This window comes from Colias eurytheme, chromosome 14, assembly GCF_061535395.1.
Source record: "Colias eurytheme isolate Ceu_HAF_F1 chromosome 14, ilColEury1 Martin Lab GWU primary, whole genome shotgun sequence".
NCBI classification, from domain to species: Eukaryota; Metazoa; Arthropoda; class Insecta; order Lepidoptera; family Pieridae; genus Colias; species Colias eurytheme.
In genome coordinates, this window is record NC_142993.1 from 6,320,710 (window position 1) to 6,341,460 (window position 20,751).

The window sequence follows — 20,751 nt, forward strand, 5'->3', positions numbered from 1 at the left end:
AGTAATTACAGCTTAGACTATTCCTACTATGCTGCCGGCCAACCGCGAATTAAACTCATACTTGCCGGAACCCGGAAGGAGCAAGTATCGATGGGCGTCAGAAATTTTTCAACAGAAAAATTCTTACAATGTGCGGCCGCCATTAAAGTCATATTAATTAATAATATGGGCAACTCTGAGATGGGCAATACTATTTTAAGGCGTATTCAGAAAGAAAGCTTGAAACTTATAAGCGCTTATAAGGGCTGGTAACCCGCGCAGGAAAATATATGAACATGCGCTTATAAGCGCTTATCGGCGCCTACAAGTTCCAACAAGTTTCAACAAACTTGTCGGCGCCGATCAGCGCTTATAAGCGCATGTTCATATATTTTCCTGCGCGGGTTACCAGCGCTTATAAGCGCCGATAAGCGCTTATAAGTTTCAAGCTTTCTTTCTGAATACGCCCTTAGGAGGTGACTTTTTTTTCGTATAGCAACATGAAAGTGCCAATGTCAGTAATTCTTATTGTTATTGTCAATGTCATTCACAAGCGTTTCTGCCTATGGCTCGGAGGCCTATGGTTTCTGCAAAGCGCAAATTGCAAACTGCATTAATTGCATTACTGAAGTGTTTGTGCAACATTTATTTTTATTGAAATAAAGAAAAACAATGTACACTAATACAGAACACATGTACTTTATCTGAATATTGTGTTAATGATTTGTTATAGATACTTCAATTGGTTTCATTTGCCTCATTTCTATAAATATTGATTACAAATATTTACTGAAAATGATATTTCTTTATGTCGTTTTTCAAATTTCGCTGTTGATAAATTACGTATATTGTGAAGAATTTAATTTATTCGGAGATGCAGGACAAGCATACGCATTAGAAGTTAATATTGGGCATCCACCTCAGAAGGTACCTATTTGATATTTGACTATAATATTAAGTATAAAAATGTATAGGTATTGCAAAGTTTACTTACCTTACGTGTCAGACTTAAATATTGATTATATTCTTAGGTTTCTGTGCAGGAAACGCTTGTGAAATTTGATAACATTGTTTGCTGTTGTGTGATACCTTATGATGGCATTAGGTGCATTCAGTTGACTGCACATAGGTTTTTTCATGTTCTATGAAACAATATTTGTTTGAAACTAAATAGCATCGCATTTTTAGTTATAAATTTCTTAAGGATTTGTTATAAGTTCTTAAATGATAGAAAAAAAGTATTAATTTTAGTATATTATCTTATGTTTCGAGGATTAAATTGCAATGGCTGATTTTTATTATTGAAACATGAACTGTTTTCATGAAAAATCTTTTCTTATTGGAATATTAATCTCTTATTGAAATTATAACAATTCAATGATTCTAATATCATTTAATTTTTTTTTTCAGTTACACGTTTTAGTGGACACTGGAAGTACAACCTTAGCTATAGCATCATATGCAAGGAAAGATAGTGGAATTTATTTTCATCAAGAAAATTCTACCACTCTTTATAATAGTGGTAAAGAGGTATGTATTGAATAGTAGTTTTAGAAAATTGTTAAAAGTGTAATTTCCTAATGTAATAAATGGAGTTTACTTTCCTTTTCTAAAATTATATTCACTAAATATTAGAAGCTCTTTATTAACTCTTAGATATTATATTGAAGTCTTAAAGGTAAAAAGTTAATCTCAAAAAGTGTGTGAGTAACCTGTAACTTGTATATTATGTAGAAGTCTACTAAAAGTTATATAATAATTGCTTATATGTAATATAAAAATAATATTGTAAGAAATAACATGCGAGGCCGGGTTAAATATTAAATAAGAATGTACTGCGATTCTACACAGCTACCCAATTGATGTAGGTAGTTGATACAAATCGCAGAATGTCAACGACTATTAGCAAAGTGAGGGAAGTTGGGTCGAACATTATATAAACAATGTCCGAGTCAAAAAACGCGGCATTTCATAGTATTCGACAGCTAGCATGTTTCGACAGGAAATAGTGATAACAATTCATCCACAAAAATATTAAATCAAAAGTTATGTCTAACAATATAATAAATATTTCTTATAAAAAAGAACTTCCGTTTTTTCAGGTGCAGGCCAAATATTCTCAAGGAACATGGAGTGGTCACCTTGCCTCTGACTTTGTGCAGTTTCCAACTCTACCTATAGTACCAGAAGTGAGGAGTGACATTGCTCTAATAACTAGGAGTTATAAGTTCTTCATGAATGGATCTGGTTGGCAAGTAAGATGTGATTTTTGATTTAACTAATATAGTTACTGTGTAATAGGTAGGTGATAAATTACTTTGCTATGTAAAGATATACACTATACAGTATGTAGGGGAATCATTTAAATCTTGTAATATAAGCTTTTTTCTAATCTCCCATCAACTCTGGTGAAAACAAAGAAATTGGTTATCTGAATATGTCACAGGCAAATTGTATAATTTCATTGTTTACAAAAGGTGTCATATCATTATGTACGTGTAGTTTTAAAATAATGCAAAGCAGAGCAGAGTTTCTAAGCTGATGACGCCATTTGTAAATGGTAAACTATATAATTTGCCTGCAATAAAGAGAATTTAATCAACAAAAATGTAATTATGTTTTAGGGTCTCCTGGGACTTGCGTATCTTCCTGTTGCGGCATGGGGTGAGAACGTGGTAGTTGGTTCATGGTTGGATTTCGTGGAGAGACATGTTAAAAAGCCAATGTCATTTGAACTGAAACTTTGCGGCACACACAGTGCAGAGAATGCCACTCATTATGGGAACTTGAAGATGTTTGGTAAGTTAGGTGTTTGTATTTTGAATATTACCCGTTATTTTTTAGGTTAAAATTAAAAACAATTTGTAGAAGAAATTTTACTGTTAATAAGATATCTATGTTTCACTCTATATATATATACTGATGTGTCAATTGAAGTATGTACTATATAGATACTAGATTCACATAGATTCAATAATATTGTTTGATTGATGAAAAAGAAGAAAGTATTTTTAATAATTATTATATTCATAAGTTTTCATATTGAAACGGCCTTACAATATTAATCACTTAGAAAGATATTCACCATGATAAAATTTTTACTTTATTTGATGTGATTTAACCTTTAAATTTTTTTAATCCCATCCTAGTTTCAAGTATAATTAGAATTCATCAATATACTTACTTATAATTTTCATTACAGATGACAAGAATTCAAATGCAATAAGCAATGAGTTTATCTTTCGAACTCCAATTCTAAGAAAGAGATGGTATGAAGTTGGTGTCTTATCTGTGCATTTAATAAACTCTACAGTTAAAAACAATATGGCCAATAATAATGTCACCTCAGAGGATTCTAATAAGACTAATGGTGAAATAGATCGAGATATTTGCCAGGAATTAAATATGGAAAAGGGCATTGTCGATAGTGGAACAACAAGTATTAGATTGCCCGATGGTATATTTAAACAGGTAACTTTTTTTTAATAAAATTACATATATTTTTCACATAGTAAGGAACTTGCCATATGTACTCACTAGTTACTATAGAAACAACTTCCTAGTTATAAAATTCTTTCCATAGTTATTTTTAAAAACATTAGCATCTAAAAATCCAAAAACACAATATTATGTTGTCACTAAAATTATTACAATTTTATGATAATGTTAAGCTTTATGTATCTTACAGTTTTTGAAGTGAAACTTCTTTAGGCGCGCTGAAAGTAAAATTTCAAGGTCGCGTCATGGCAATAACGTCACGACGACGATTTTGGTATCTTTGAATCTTGCCAAAGAAGTTTCACTTCTGACACTTCTCACACTATGTGTGCTAGGCACACACGCTCGTTTTTTTGTTTATTTTATTACTTGACTACTAAGAAAATCAATATGTATTGTGCTCTGTATAAATAATGTATTTTTTTTTAAGTTAAAAATTAATAATCTGTTGTTAATATTCACCAAAAAATGTTTCAGATTGTAAGTGAACTAAGTAATTCAGCACAGACATCCAACATGCTTATACTGGATGAATTTTGGTATCGTGGAGAGGTAAATATAATGTCATTTAAAGCTTAATGTAAATTTTTATAAATTTAAATTACTTAATTTTCATAAAACAACACAAAACTAGTGTATTTGTGAAATAGTTAGTATTTTTATAATTCTAAATGTAATTTGTAATAAGTTAATGCAAAGATTGTATGCATGTTTATATCTGCTGTAAAAACATGAATAAAATTGTTAATTAATTATTGAAGTGAAACAAAAAAAAATTTAGTGTAACATTTTTTCGTTACGCGTGACATTTTTCCGTTACGCGCCATCTTTTTCTTATCCCTACCACGCGTGATTCGACGTATTTCTGTAAAGTTGCTTTAAGTAAATTATTTTTTGAAAAATAAGGTCATAAAGAAGTTTCACTTCTTACGTGTGTACACTAGTACACGCACACATTTTTTATTATACACAAAAAATATTATTTTTATTGCTACTAAATACATTAATTATATTTACAGGCTGCTTGCTGGCCTGAACCTCAAGAGTGGAACTTGCCATCTTTGGCCATCGATCTTCTCAGTACTGAAGCTGATAATCAGTATTTTACACTGGAAATACCAGCGCAAGTAAGTAATTCCTTCTAATCCATACTAATATTATAAATGCGAAAGTAACTCTGTCTGTCTGTCTGTTACTCAATCACGCCTAAACTACTGAACCAATTTGTATGAAATTTGGTATGGAGATATTTTGATACCCGAGAAAGGACATAGGCTACCTTTTATTGCGAAATATGTACCACGGGCGAAGCCGGGGCGGACCTCTAGTAATATATAATTATTACACGGTGCTTCTGTCTTTGACAATGTAATAGATAAGACTATAAAACTACATGCCAAGTTTTACTTGTTTTTAGGAACCGATTCATAACTGTTAGGGCCAAGAAAAGTTGATTCACGAATATCAACAGTGTTTGTAGCTAAACAGCTACACTGATTTTTACGATTTTTTTTTTGTAAATAAATTTTGTTAGGTTTGGTCATTTTTACTTCTCAGGTTGTACTGTCATAACAACTAATCTATGCTTATATTATAAAGAGGAAAGGTTTCTATGTATGGTTTTCACGTATAAACTACTGGACCAATTTTGATGAAATTTGGCACGGATAATCTTTAGACCCTGAGGAAGAACATAGGCTACCTTTTATTGCGAAATATGTACCACGGGCGAAGCCGGGGCGGACCGCTAGTATTTTTATAAACTTAAAAGCTATTTATTTATTATATATGTATATTTTTTTATTTCCAGAACTTCATGCGAGTTGTAACAGCGCGGAATAACAGCGCAGAAAGTGGTACCGTGTCTGAATTTTGTTACAAATTGGGTTTAGAAGCGGGAGGTAGAGAGACTGTACTTGGATATACAGCTATGGAGGGATTACAGGTTACTACTTTTATCACAATAGATTATTATGATACAGGAAATATTATATTTATTACCTTACACTATGTTAATGCATGATTCTTATTCACAAGACGATTAGTTCCGATTTTAATTACCAAAAATAAAGGGTAGAAGTTGTTACAGAATGTTAAAAAACTGGCTCATTTAATATTAGTGTGCAATCTTTTATTTGTTGTGTTATGATAAAAATAACAGCTTTAATATGCATAAAATAGAAGCCTTGAAAAATATTTACCGAATACAGTGTGTCTGCTGAAACGACTAGCTTAATTTAGTCGGGTCTTATTTATCCTTTAGAACAAACCTTTTCCTTTTTATCCCATAGTCTCTTAATCACACATAATTTAATTGTACCTGTCTATTCTCCAAATAAATAAATAAATAAAATTAAATCGTCATCATTTCCAGGTGCTTTTTAACAGATCAGCCAGCTGGATTGGCTGGAAATCCTCTGACTGTGGGCCAAACGCTCGTGTCTCCGGGCCTTACAATACAACTAAATCCCTACTTTACATGTGCCAATTAACACAACCGATACCAGATGTAAATGTATCGATAAAAGCCGCTCAATGGACGCTCTGTGCTTTCTCGATAATAGCGGCCGCGGTACTAATATATTTATTAGCGCCGTGCATAAAAATGTTTTTCGTGAGACCACTGCCGAGATCTCAACAGATTTCTCTGTCCCAAGCGGCGCTGGTTGAACAAGAAACGTAAAGTGGGTTAATAACGGGGTTTAGTACCAAAAATGTAAAAAAAAAATTGTATTTTTTTTTGGAAAAAAATGTAGGTGGTATGGAATGTGTCATAAAATTGAGCCAAAGATTAACGATTTTGGGTATTTAACAGTGAAAATAGGTTTTTCGTTCATTTAACCAGTGAAAAGTTAGAAAATGATCTATGGTAAGCCCCGTTTTTTAACATTAATCAGAAATTAATCGAACATGTATTTTTTAAGGGTAAACTTTGTTGTTTGGATTGTCGTGCATTTAAAAGTGTGTCTAGGAGATAATGTTTTTACGTGTGATAATTGTTTGAAAGTATTTTAAATTATTCGAAATGTTTGGTAGCTACTAAATTATGTTGTAAATGTTTGTCATATAGTTTCATCATAAAAATTATGATTACTAAAACATATTATGATAGACATAGTCTTGATTTGAAATTTTTGAACGATCCGTAAGCTATAGTAAAAATTTTGGTATAGCTTGTGTGCAGTGGCTGTAGGGCGGTGTAGGTATGTGCGGTATCGGCGGAGGGGGGGGGGGGTAAGAAAGAGCACGAGTTATAAGTTAGAAAGAGATGGAACGGTCGGTACTCTCCCCCGCCTCGCCGCGCACATACCTAAGGCGTGGTACCGCGATTGCGGTCAAGCTATAGCCACAGAATACATAATAGTAGCTAAACGCTACAGAACGGACACTCTCCGCCTCCCGCCAAAATTAAACACTTACCTCACCCCGCACGATCAGGCTATTAAAATGGGCCGCATTTTTCTGCAAGGACGATACGCAACGAAGATTGACAATCAAATTGACTTAAAGTAATTTTATTATTTTGGATTTGTGATTATCGTTTTTCGTAGAAAATGGTTAGATATTGTGCTGTTTACAGATTTATTTCATCAGAAAAACGCGATTTTTTTTTTACGCTAGTCACAAATGTGCCAACCATAAAGCGTTAACACACACATTTGCAGTCTCTACAGTGTGACTGTCAAAACGATAATTTTGTATGGAGTGTCCGGGGTGTGCTATAGCATAAGTGTGGAGTTAAGTATGAATTTAATGGAACTTAATGAATTTAGTGTGATAGATATTTTGTGATAACTTTTAACGTTCTCTTTATATGGCACTAGAATTTTATCTATAGTTACGTAGGTTTCCTATTCTCGAGTAGTGTATTGCACTTTCTTTTTCAGTATTAAAATTTCGGTCTGATATTCAACTTATTAATATGTTTTGTATATGTTTAACTAATATAATGGTATTATTTTATGTATAACATTCATGTATTATGTTTACATGCTTCTATATTTTTTATTTTTAAATTTTAATATGAATTCGCAATGGAAACACAGTATTTTTTTATAATATATATACCTCATAAAAATCTTGCCGATTCAAATATTTAAAATAATACATAATATTCAAATCAGTGCTAACTAGTCGTCTTCGATCATTTTTTACTTGTTTTTTGTATAGGTTCTTACTTTGTATATTTATTTATGTTTAAAATCAAATTGTTCCTTTTATATTAATTTACGCATTTTTATTGAATGTCTGCTAAGTTAGGTTAGTTCTATGTTTAATTTAATTGCATGCCATTTTTTTATTCTCATTCTTGTATACCATAAGCGTAACTAATTAAAATTTTTAATGGAATTAAAAAAAGAATTTTTGCAATAAAAACGAGGTATGTTATTAATGTCAAAAAATTTGAACAGCATTTCATGTACATGTACAGTTAATATCTAAGTATGTGAGTTATAATAACTACATGTTTATGTTATACCTTATTCATATGTTTCATAATATATGCATATCAAACACTTTTAATAAATAAAGTACTTGATTTAAAGTGACTATAATAGAACCATCAATAAATCCAGTAAAAAACTTGATTATATACAATTAATATTATATAAATTTAGTAGTACATAATAGAATAAATAAATTTCTCCAACAGTGATACAAACTCAGTAGATAGTAATTAGATAAATTGAAATCTCAATAAGATATTAGCCAATTCTCATTGCACGTTGTTTTTTAATTAAATCATTTTAATGTGTCTATTCATATCTATTGCATCCGTCAAAGAAAAATTAACTATCTTAATTAGGTGTAATCTAGAATATTTTTATCCCCATACCTTGATAATGAAATAATTTGTCACAAAAAATAAACACGCTGTAACAATGGTGTTTTTATGCAACTTATCGCATGTGTTAAATATTTAATATTCATAATTGATTAAATTTTGACTCGGGTTATACTAGCCATGATAGGATTTAAGGATTTACTCGAGCGCGTCATATTAATTCATTTCAGTGACCTCATGGAGCACGCAAAATATGCATATCTCACACGCTTATTTCCATGCGATTTTTTTTATTTATTAAAAATCAATAAACGCTTCCCTACCGCTACAATTGAAAACATTATAGAACCTTTATTTCTCGCTATCGTCAAATCTACCTGCCCCCTAGACAAGTGGCTTTCTATTAGCGTAAAGTTCAATAGAATAGATTATGAATGTATGAGATTGACGTAATCAATCGTCGTCGTCGTCGTAATCAAACGTCAATCTCATACATTCATAATCTATTCTATTGAACTTTACGCTAATAGAAAGCCACTTGTCTAGGGGGGCTGTCCCCGTGACGCTCTAGTAAATCCACATTTAGCATTATGGGCTCCCTTACTATTACGGCCGGTTTCTGAATTGAGTATTTGTCGTTAAGAACGTCTCAAACTATTGCTGCTTATTAAATAAATATTTTCTTGTGAGTGACATAGCTTTCTCAAACATTAATCAAATCAATTCTCAATTTGGAAACCGGCTTTTACTCATTTGTTATGATAAATTCGCTGCACAGTGTGTCTGAAATATCATCTCGTAAAGATTAAAGCGGCCTTCTAGAAGATAATGTAGCTTAGAAAAATAATGTAGCTTTCTTAATGTGACAAAATTACTTCTAAGCAATGTTTTGTCGTGTACAGTAGAATAATGATTGGAAATTAATTCGAAACACTCTTTAAGAGTAAAATTTGTAGATAAATCTTAGGAAAATTGGTGATCTTTATAAATTATATCTCTAGAATTATTAGTCTTGACGGTTGATAATATCGAAAATTGTAAATATTTTCTTTCGTTTTCTAACAAAGTATGAAATATTTCTGCCTTCTAAAGTATATTATCTCTTTACAAAATTATATTGCATTTAGAACCAGTGGTTATGAAGACAACGTTATTATATCTAAGGGCCGGTTTCCTATGACATGTTCCATGTATCTTGTCTGACAGTTAAAATGACATTTATTTACGTTACAAGCTGTCAAATAGGCTATCAGGGACATTATCAGCTAAAGGTGTAACCGGCCCTTTTGCAAGTGAAATTTAATTAAAATTAATAATGTAAGTTTTATCACTACCATTCAAGTGTTATTAAGAATTAATATAAATGTGGCAAAATGTTAATTAACCGGTTTATAAATAAGATCTTGTGATTACAATATTTGCAAAAAAAGAAAACATACGAAATAATCTTGCTTACACATATTTCTACAGCCCATATGCATGTTTTGAACTTTTGAATGTAAACTGTCACAGGAAGTTTTTTTTTACATTTAGAACTTAATAAAAAAACGCCGATGTTCTGTGGGCTCTATGGATGGAAAAAATGATAAAAAGTATCAAGATAATATCGAAATTTTAACTAAGTATTCATTTTAACGTCCCTAAAAATAATTCTTAAAGCAATATTTTTAAATCTAGATATTTAAAGTTTAAACTCAAGCTTAAAGGTCTGTTGAGTAAAAAACAAAAAAAAATCTTGGTAGGTAATATGGCATTGTTAATACTTAGGTAAAATGATCGTATCTTTTTATGCGATTTATTAAAGTGTGCTGTTTGCTACAATTTACTTAACAATTTATGATTGATTAAAACGAGAAACGTACATCTTTTATTTCTAATAAATAGTATTTTTATCCCAGGTATAAAAGATTGAGAACATATTTTTTACGTATCATAAAATGGTTGTGATGAAAATATCAAATGTTTTATTCTAAAACAATCCCTCCAAAAGTTTTTGTTCTTCTAAAGAACTTCTAGTATCAAATATTCTATATAAAAATTTGTTTTGTTTAAAAAAAAACTGGAATAATTTGATGAGCGTTTCTCGTTTAAATCATTTCATGTGTGTATTTTAAAGTTATTATACCATTTGTATTACATCGGTGCCGCTATAAGGCCTTAACGAATATAGCTAATTTCATAGGAATTGTTGCACGAAACATTGTATGCTCTTAATTAAATGATTTTGACCAGTGCAGAAACGGTCACGACTTTTTAATTTTGTCTATTTTTGTTTTGTTTTTAGAATTGCGAGATGCCTTTACGCGCTCCATAAGTCCATAACATAGTTTTTTGGATTTTGGGTGCCATATTCGACTCAATTGTTAGGATGGCTCTGGGGTAGGTAGATTTTGGCGCCAAATTATATTTATGACTTCAAAAGAATTTAAACAGATAATTAAAATAACAGGGTAGTTTTCTTTTTTATTTTCAAATTTCAAGCTTAATTCAGAATGTTTCACCGGGTTATGAATAACCGGTTTCTGCACTGATGATAATATATCAGATTCCATTTTTAGCATCGTTGATAAACATCTTGTAGAAGTATATATTATACGTGGTACTTAATTTTTCCGCTAATTGTTTGCTGTGTTGGTTTTTGTGTTTATAATAAGATCGTTAGAATGACCAATTAAGGCAAAAGGGTTATATTTACCTTTTTTATCTCATAAAACCTTATATTTACAATAAAGAATTGTCAAAGAGTTTTTGTGGTTTTATTATGGTATTTTTTTATCCCCAAATATTTCCCCGTCTGTGTGGTTAGTGGTATGTCTTATAGTTTATCTTACCTTAAAAAATTTTAATACCTACATAATATTTTTTTTGCATTCCAGGATATAAAATATCTTATCTATATGATATATCTATACATATAATAAATCTGTAGAAGGGTCAATTCTGTACATTGAAAATATTGAAAAATAAATAGCAGGGGGTGTTACTGGATCGATAACAAACCCAAATATGTGATTAAAAAATTTTTTGTCAGTCTGTCTGTCTGTCTGTCTGTCTGTTTGTGAAGACATCACGTGAAAATTAACGGTTCGATTTCGATGAAACTTGGTATAATTATACCATATTATCCTGGGCGTAAAATAGGATACTTTTTATCCTGGAAAAATACGTAGAAAAAAAATTAATCTTAATTTTTCAGTTTTATCCATTAGACGTTGTTCTGTAGAACCCACACGTTGCGTATTATTATAGGCCTAGCCGTATTTGGGTTCAATAGATATTTATAAGATGTCATTGTCAGAGTTAATCAAAATGGAGACCATATGGAGATTGGAGACCATCCACGCGAAGACCGACATCCGCGCGGACGGAGTCGCGGGCGGAAACTAGTAATAAATAAAATAAAACAGTCCAAGCTTCGTTACTGCCAGTCAATGTAAACTGCCAGAAAAAAAACAACCCAGACTACAGAATTAACAAAATTATAGGTCATAAATAATGTCTAAAGATGTTCATACTTACAGAAAGTATTCTGAAATCAGAATTTATTGGAATCAGTTACTGATAAATCTCTTACACCTAGCGACAAAGTCCCGGAGCCAGCGATTAAATGATCCCATCGTTCACGCTATTTGCGGCAATTTGCATAGAAATGAGTTCGGATAAAAGTTACAATTCGAAACTGAAATGAAATTCCGATTGTTCCGGGATCGAGGATAATCGCGACTTATGCTTAGTTAGAAAAATTACTTTGCATGATGTGACTTATTGTTAGATGGATTTTCGTTTAGCTTGTGTGTTGTCTTCAATTTTTCGAATAGGCAGGTTTATTTAAAAAAATTAAAACGTATATAAATTTTTAAAGAATTGAAAAAAAATCGACTAAAATTCAAGTTTATAATAATTATCTATTAGTTATGATCGATATAATTTCATAAACCTACAGGTCGAAATGTACAGGTTAATTACTTATTCATTTACTTATAAATAGCTCATAAAAGGAAAGTAATAACATTGAATTATTGACATATAAAAATGTTATGCATTTAAATAATATTTACAAAACTTAATGCGCTTTTAGACGAGCTTCGTTTCGGTATCTAGAAAAAAAATACCGATATTTTGTACACCAGCTTATCTTTAAGTTAAATCAGTTTATGAAGAAACACGACATCTACTTTTGCAAATTATTGGAAAAAATGCTGAGATGTAAATTTTATTAGATACAGTCTGTAATATGTACCTACCTACGTACTAATAATCAGCGGCGGCCTTACTCATTGCGAGGCTCCGGGCGGCAGGCCCTTTGCGAGGCCCTTTGCTCTTTGTGAAATGTATGTGATGCGAAAGTAGGTCTGGTTGTTTGGTTTAGGTATTTGTCATATTTGAGGAGAAATGATAAAGTTATACAAATGAATAAAATTTGAGTTTTAAAATATTTATACAGGGTGTCCCAAAAAGTAGTGATGAACGGAAGCTGGGAGGTAGAGGACCTAGAGGGCTATCGGAATCACCCCCATGTATGTTATGCGATTTTTCGTATTTTCGGAGTTATGACATTTTTTTCCATTTTTCATCTATCGCTGAGTACGATGAGATTTTTATTTATGGTGACGTGAATTATTGCGCTAGATGCTTGATTTTTTATGTGTGCTAAGCTGAAAGAGAGGCCAATTCAGTATGGTAACATTTACTATCGTTAGATCTTCGAATGGAATAAAAAAAGAATTAAATGCCAAGAAATATGAAATTACCCAGTATGTTCACAACTTCAAGGGCCCATAAAAAATAAAGTCACATAAAAAAAGTTTTCCATTTGGCTTTTAAAAACTTGCTCTATCTATCAGGTAGCTACCCTAAAAATTTCATTTTATTATTCAGAAGGCTTCAATCGAAAAATTGAAATCTAAATATGGTAAGTGCAAAAATTTTATTAACATGATGATCATTAAAACCAATAAATAGGTTTTTAATTACCAGATTTTTTTAAATAATCCCGCTGTTGCTCAATGCAAGTGCGACATCACCGTAAAAAGTTGTCTTTTAAATGTCTGAATGCCTTTTTATCATTTTTATTATTTCCGGGTTATTTCTTCCAAATTGTGGCATTCTCTCAAGTAGCCGAGGTCTTTTTGGTATCCCCATTGATCAATGGGGTTTAGGTTGAGGGACCGTGGAGGCCAGGCTTTAAGGCAGGCGTCACCGGCGCATGCGCAGGCTGCAACGACCAATCCATCTTTCAAGATATCTTTGCCCTTTAGCCTGGCCTCCACGGTCCCCGGACATAAACCCTATTGATTTTTTTCCGTGGGGATACTACAAAGACGAGAGACTGCCACAATTTGGACGAAATAACCCGGAAATTCATAGTAGCAGAAGAAACCATTAGAAACGATAAAAGGGCATTCAGACATTTAAAAGACAACTTTTTACGGTGATGTCGCACTTGCACTGAGCAACAGCGGCGTCATTTTAAAAATTTCTGGTAATTAAACACCTTTTTATTGGTTTTAATTTGTTTTTATTAATCATCATGTTAATTCAATTTTTGCAAATACCAAATTTAGATTTCAATTTTTCGATTGAAGCCTTCTGAATAATAAAATTAAATTTTTAGGGTAGCTACCTGATAGATAGAGCAAGTTTTTAAAAGCCAAACGGAAAACTTTTTTTATGTGATTTTATTTTTTTACGGGCCCTTGAAGTGGTGAACATACTGGGTAATTTTATCTTTCTTGGAATTTAATTCTTTTTTATTCCATTCAAAGATCTAACGATAGTAAATGTTGCCATACTGAATTGGCCTATCTTTCAGCTTAGCACACAAAAAAAATCAAGCATCTTTCGCAATAATTGACGTCACCATAAATAAAAATCTCATCGTACCTACTCAGCGATAGATGAAAAATTTAAAAAAATGTCATAACTCCGAAAATACGAAAAATCGCATAACATACATGGGGGTTATTCGGATAGCCCTCTAGGTCCTCTACCTCCTAGCTTCAGTGTATCACTACTTTTTGGGACACCCTGTATATTTATACATAGAAAGATTTACCAAATTAACAAATACAGAGGATAAATTTTAAAATTGATGTTTGCGGCTTTTCCTAAGGCTAAGATCTTTAATTAAAGCACAATAATCCAACGAATGAGCTACGTCACTTTCGATTGAAAGAATAGCAAGGGCTGAAAGCCGATCTTGTGTCATCGAATTCCTCAAATATGTTTTAATAATTTTAAGCCTCGAAAAACTCCTTTCAGCAGACGCAACTGTCACAGGTGTGGTGGCAATAATTCTCAGGACTATTTCGATAGTGGGGTAAACTTCAGTTAATTTGTTTTCTATTATGTATTTCAGGCTTCAGCACCGAGATAATATTGTCGTTTCCTTCATACACACGCATGAACATACTCAGTACACGCACACATTTTCATTTTTTTAAATTTGCTTAAGTGGGTTGTTGCTTGTTGCGCGAGGCCCCTGCAAGAGCGAGGCCCCGGGCGATTGCCCCGTTCGCCACCCCCTAAGGCCGCCGCTGCTAATAATAATAAGAATAGTCCCACAACACAGTAAAATTCTCGAAAGTGCCTCTGCGTGTTGGATCCGTGTCCCCACGTAAGCCTTCCAAAGGTCCGGGTACCGTCCTTCTGGTGGTACCCGAGTAGGGTATTATGGAACCGAGAAATAAGAATAGTAGATATACCAAGAGCCAAAAAGGATCCAATATAATAATATGGTAAAAAGTTGTAAGTATTTAAAAATATCAAAAAAGACTGGATACATTTTAAACAATAAGTATAATCTTGCTGAATTAGCCATTATATTACGATTATTGTGCTGTAAGAGTACCTAATAGCGAACTGTTAATTCTAATTACCTATTGTGGTTGAGGGGATTTGTTCTATTTGGAATTTATCACAAAATCTAAGTAATAAATAAATTACAATATCTAAATAAATTTTCCTCGATCCGACGGATTTTACCCGATTTAGGATTAGCATCCAAGTACGTAAGCAAAATATTCATAGAGCTTAATATACCTCTACTTAATGGCGGTTCTACAGGGGTCTTAGTACGCAATGACAAAAAGAAAAATGATGGTCAGAACGCTGATACCGGTTACCTTAAGACACTGTAATATAAAATATTACAGTTTAAGATAAAATATTACTTATAGTATCTTCACCGTGTGTGACGCGCTTACCTAATTCCTGTAAATTAGCGCGTTCAAACAAACTCTTCAGCGTTATAATATTAGTATAGATAACAAAAGCATGCCGTAATAAATCGTTTGTTAATTCCTTATTAAACAAAGTACGACAAAAACGCTAATTGAGTTAGTCCATTCACTTATGTGCCATCAATAATGTTATAAATTACATCAATGATTGGATATAGGAACATGTCGATAACAAGGTTATTTCTCGTACGCACTCCATTGTAGTATTGCACCTTTGACCTAAATGTATAATACTATATGCATTTATTTATGGGGACTTATGTCATAATAACAACAAATTCAGATCACAATTATAATGAAAAACACGGAAAAGTTGCGAATAGGTACGTCAAAGGATGAATTAAATCAACCCAATTTGCGTGGTACCTACCAGTCTAAAAAGTAAAAAGTATATAATCCACAGCCATAACCTATAGGTACTTTAAAATAATCTACCTCTAAGCCTAAATAGGTACTAAATTTTCGTACAATTAGTTTTCCTGAAAGAGTTATAAACCTCCATCCATCATCACACAAACTTTCACGTTGTTAACGTTAAAAAATAGAAAATGTAGGTATTTCATATCCGGTAATTAAATTATGAGCGTACCTAACTCATATATTATATAAAATTATAAACATTATAATAACAAAATCGTAATACCTATTTCGTGAAGTTTAGCTGTTGGTCCATACTTCGGAGATTGAATTACTACACCGATAGCTGAAAGCGAGTACAAACATTGAAAATGCTATCGAAATCTAACATCCTATCAAAACTGGAATTATTATATTTCCTTCCAATTATTTAAATTATAATATATATATTAGATATTAAATTATAATTTCCCTTTTTGTCGCACACATCAAAAAAAATCTGTGTACCAATTCATGTAAATTATAAGTGAATATTTAACTAAGTAGCTAATCCACGAAATTTCATCTGCTCTCAGAAGGAGAGTTCATTTTCATTTTTGTAATAGTTTCTAAAATCCAGAACAACTAGTAAAACTTGTGAATTTTAAAAGCTTTGTGGAATCAAATGAATATTCATAAGGTTTCTGATATTATCCTGCTTATATTTTTTACTAACAGGTATGTGACTTATATTTAATACCTTTATATTAAGGCGATTCAACACATGTATGACACTATTAATTTAAATGACAAATTATGCATTGATTAATAGTCTTTTATTAAAACCTTGACTCTGTGCATACATTGAGACAATTTTTTCCTTTATAAGGGAAGATATTGAGTGAGGTAGGCAGTTGAGCTTCTGGGTGTTGCAAGAGACCAGTGTGTGGATCAACATGAGAGCTTTTGTGTATTCGGTGTTATTTGCGATGCAAATATCGCTCATTTATTCGTCGTGTAAGTGATGTGTTAATATCTGAAAAAGACAAATAGTTTTAATAGAATTTTTCTAATAAATAATGATATCGTTGCCAACTTGAGTGAAAGTTTTAAAATTTAAAGTTTAACCAAAATGGAATGGATTATGGAATACACCATTCATATATTATATTGATATATGGATGGTGTATTCCATAATACATTCCAATGTAGAAATTGTTCTACACCTCATTTGAAGCATTTCCTTAATTTTATTTCATTTTAGTTCCGCAGATATATTCCAGATGCAGATTTTGGGATACAGGTTGCTTTGCTCGGCAGATTCAGATTAACGTGCCATCTCTGATCGCTGGTATCAAGGAGCTGGGTACTGAAAAACTGGATCCTATGCACATTGACTACAGTCGGGTAGACCTGGCTGGTCTGAAGTTGGATATAAATAATGCAGATATCCGCGGTTATGGTTCAGCTATCGTTGATAGAGCCAGGTAATGTATGAAAAAAAAATCTATGCTATAAAATCTATATTGTTTGATCGCACTAATCTCAGGAACGATTACTTACTGCTGGTCCGATTTGAAAAAGTCAGTATTGTTTCAATTGACATGGATTCTTTTTATTTCCTATTAATTCATATGCAATTAATGCAGGCTTTTCATTTGACAGCAAGTTAAGCAAATTAATTATGTACTCAGACATAAGTAACATTTTTTACATACTCTTAATAACCGTAAATAATATTATAATGTCTTACTGAACATGTTTTAAAGGTTGACGATTGAGTGACAAATAAAGCTCCAAAAGCGAATTTTAATGAGCTTTAGTACGTTTATTTTTAATTGATATTAATTTGATATCGTTTTTGTAGCGTTGATCCGATTTCAAGAGAATTATATTTGGTTTATCACACTGATTTATCAATGGATGCTCTATACAATGCCCAAGGAAGTGTACTCGGTTTACCGATTGCTGGTGATGGAAAAATGAAAGTAGTAGCGAGTAAGTTATATCAAAATTAGTATGGTAGTAGAAGTAGCAAAAAGTGGTATTATATGAGTGTTTTTGAAATTTTACTACTTTGTATAAAAAAAATATTGATAACATAAAAAGGCAAAATGTGGAACCCCAACTTGAAAAGTGCAATACTTTCTCGGATTAATGTATCACAAAAATGAAGGTGTTTATTGTATATTAGGGGCACGAGTAATGAGAAAGAAAATTGTGAATTATTTGTTTTGAACTATTTTGTAAAGTAAATAGGTTTCGATTATAGTGCGATATTTCTTCATCCCTTTTCATTTGTATCAATTAAGTTAACGTTGTTTGTGTTCGTTTAGTTTATTAATACAGATAATAGGTATCTTTTTCATGTATTTAATAATGTTTCAGAAAATGTGGAAATAGAAACACTGTTGCCATTCGACATCGTTAATGACGCTCGCGGTAGAGCTGTGATCGAACTAAAGGGAATCCAATACAGACTCAATTTTAAGGATAATGTGCGATTTGACCTCTCTAACTTGTTCTACGGTAATAAGGAATTGAGTGAGTATCTAATCTTTTGTTATACTAAAAGTGTGTAGAGATAGTATATTGTTATTTATGAAAGAAAATCTGATAAAAATGCATTCAAGCTGAGTGAATTTAATTGCGATTTAACAGGTTTCGTGTAATCGATTTTTTTACGTATTCAACTCGCAAAAAATGCAATCTTATTAATATTTATAGAAATAATATTGCCTTCATTAATTGCAAGTAAAAATATGATTTATCCAGTTGTAAAATATAATCCGAAAATAACAGTAGGTAGATAGTATTTACTTAAAAACAGGTATAAGTATATACCTACACTGTATTAGAAACTCCTGTTTTGTTATGACTATCACCTAGTTTAAAATTTTGCTTAAATATGATTATTTAAAATTATTACTAAAATTATTATTAATTTACAGGTGACAAAATGCACGAGTTTATAAATTCCAACTGGAAGGCAGTATCGGATACTTACAGCAGACCAATTTTCGACATCGCACAAGACAAGCTTTTCAAAGTGCTAAGATCTTACCTCTTGACACAACCCCTTGACAACATTTTTAATTTCTTTTATTAGTTTTACGACGTTCATAAAATGGAAAATTATTTACCTTCCGATAAACGTTAAATTTATTAATTCTTAAATGTGTTTATTAAATAAAAAATAAAATCTGTTTCAAAACTTTTTTCTGTGTATTTTTATATCACCGTGACAAATTTCATGCAAATTCCATCATACGTAACACTAATATACTTACATTCATCATACATCTTTCATCAGCAGAAATTGTTTCGTTCATGATATTTATGGAAAAGACATGCACATTGCACATTCAATACTGAAATCATCTAATATCTAATATACATATATTATAAAGGCGAAAGTTTGTAAGGATGTATGGATGTTTGTTACTCTTTCACGTAAAAACTACTGAACCGATTACAATGAAATTTAGCACACATATAGAGGGTAACTTGGATTAACACATAGGATAGTTTTTATCCCGGAAATCCCACGGGAACGGGAACTATGCAGGTTTTCCTTTGCAAACGCGGGCGAAGCCGCGGGCGGAAATCTAGTGAAAAATACTTTCATTATACATTTAAATATTACAACAACATTTTTCTATGCATACACATTCCAATTCCTGATTTAAGTAGATATTTGTATGTATGGAAGTATGAATGCAGGTTTTTTTTTCAGTACTGGCTGTGCCCCGTGGTTTTACCCGCATCCCTCCTCTCCTATAGGTTTTAGTGTGGTGTAATATAGCCTGTATATAACACCCGACCTGTTAGTAATATTTATGCTAAATTGTTTGAGTTTAGCCCGGACCTACATACAGACAAACGCCTCAATTAAAAAAAAAATTAAATGTACAGTTTAGATTAAGATTTTATTATATATGTTACGGGCAATTTGATAAGTCCGGACACTATTAAATAATGACCGGACTGTATTCATAATGCACGACGCAATTGGGCAATGTAATTAAAACAAAAATAACTGTTCCCGGTATGAATAATGTCCATACTGTCTTGGGCAAGGTGAACTGTAATGTTTAATTTATATAATGAAAAAATTTACAAAATTTTCATGTAAAATGAACTAAAAATAAATTATTGAACATAGTTTACTTTTATTTTGATTTTTACATTCTCAATGGTCATTTCTGTAATTATAAGTTTAACATAATGGGTAAAAGATTGGTTCAACACTATTGTTTATATAGAACTAGTGGTCCGCCCCGGCTTCGCCCGTGGTACATATTTCGCAATAAAAGGTAGCCTATGTCTTTTCTCGGGTATCAAAATATCTCCATACCAAATTTCATGCAAATTGGTTCAGTAGTTTAGGCGTGATTGAGTAACAGACAGACAGACAGAGTTACTTTCGCATTTATAATATTAGTATGGATTATTATAGAGCTATAGAAATCTAAAATTTGAATGTACTATATTAAAATTTTAGATTTCTATAATATAGTGTGCAAATAAAATTCTAATGTAACTAAAATATTGTTAAAATTAAACATTTTTTTATCGTTTATCGTCAATAATTTTATTCATGTGCTAGTAAAAATCGTATTAATTAATTTTATAATCGGTAAAATTTCCTCGGACGAGCGATAGGTGGATATTTCTTAGTATTCTTAGTGGTTTCTAAGCAAAAGCAGCTGTATGAAATTTATTTACTATGCAATCGACAAACGGTAAATTGACATCAAACTAGCGAATGCTCATTTTAACCCCAATTTGGAAAATTATTTTAGTGTAAACAGGTGTAGAGCATTCTTTCGCTGTTGTTAGTGCGTTCAAAAAGATACAATGTTTTAATACTGAATAACACTGAATACGAGTTTTTGTTTATACTAAAAG

At 31.7% G+C, this 20,751-nt stretch overlaps 2 protein-coding genes across 2 annotated transcripts; both read left to right on the forward strand.

The window, feature by feature from the left end:
* The first annotated feature begins 587 nt into the window (after positions 1–587).
* LOC149902931 (beta-secretase 1-like) lies at positions 588–6,965 on the forward strand. The gene is made up of 9 exons (XM_090109352.1): positions 588–906; positions 1,390–1,509; positions 2,082–2,234; positions 2,604–2,778; positions 3,182–3,450; positions 3,955–4,029; positions 4,497–4,604; positions 5,288–5,422; positions 5,852–6,965. The coding sequence occupies exons 1-9, from the start codon at positions 775–777 to the stop codon at positions 6,158–6,160; spliced, it is 1,476 nt and encodes a 491-aa protein (XP_089965478.1). The 5' UTR covers positions 588–774; the 3' UTR covers positions 6,161–6,965.
* Positions 6,966–16,774: 9,809 nt separating this feature from the next.
* LOC149902932 (circadian clock-controlled protein daywake-like) lies at positions 16,775–19,015 on the forward strand. The gene is made up of 5 exons (XM_090109174.1): positions 16,775–16,857; positions 17,105–17,327; positions 17,708–17,838; positions 18,229–18,384; positions 18,792–19,015. Exons 1-5 carry the CDS (start codon positions 16,797–16,799, stop codon positions 18,947–18,949), a joined length of 729 nt encoding a protein of 242 aa, XP_089965300.1. The 5' UTR covers positions 16,775–16,796; the 3' UTR covers positions 18,950–19,015.
* The last annotated feature ends 1,736 nt before the right edge of the window (positions 19,016–20,751 follow it).

Excerpts from the sequence above, each read along its gene's own strand:
- LOC149902931 (XM_090109352.1), top strand. The coding sequence starts at position 775 with ATGATATTTCTTTATGTCGTTTTTCAAATTTCGCTGTTGATAAATTAC. Across the intron at positions 2,779-3,181 it reads TGGGAACTTGAAGATGTTTG|ATGACAAGAATTCAAATGCA; the intron begins GTAAGTTAGGTG and ends TTTTCATTACAG. Across the intron at positions 5,423-5,851 it reads CAGCTATGGAGGGATTACAG|GTGCTTTTTAACAGATCAGC; the intron begins GTTACTACTTTT and ends CATCATTTCCAG.
- LOC149902932 (XM_090109174.1), top strand. The coding sequence starts at position 16,797 with ATGAGAGCTTTTGTGTATTCGGTGTTATTTGCGATGCAAATATCGCTC. Across the intron at positions 17,328-17,707 it reads GCTATCGTTGATAGAGCCAG|CGTTGATCCGATTTCAAGAG; the intron begins GTAATGTATGAA and ends TCGTTTTTGTAG. Across the intron at positions 17,839-18,228 it reads AAAAATGAAAGTAGTAGCGA|AAAATGTGGAAATAGAAACA; the intron begins GTAAGTTATATC and ends ATAATGTTTCAG.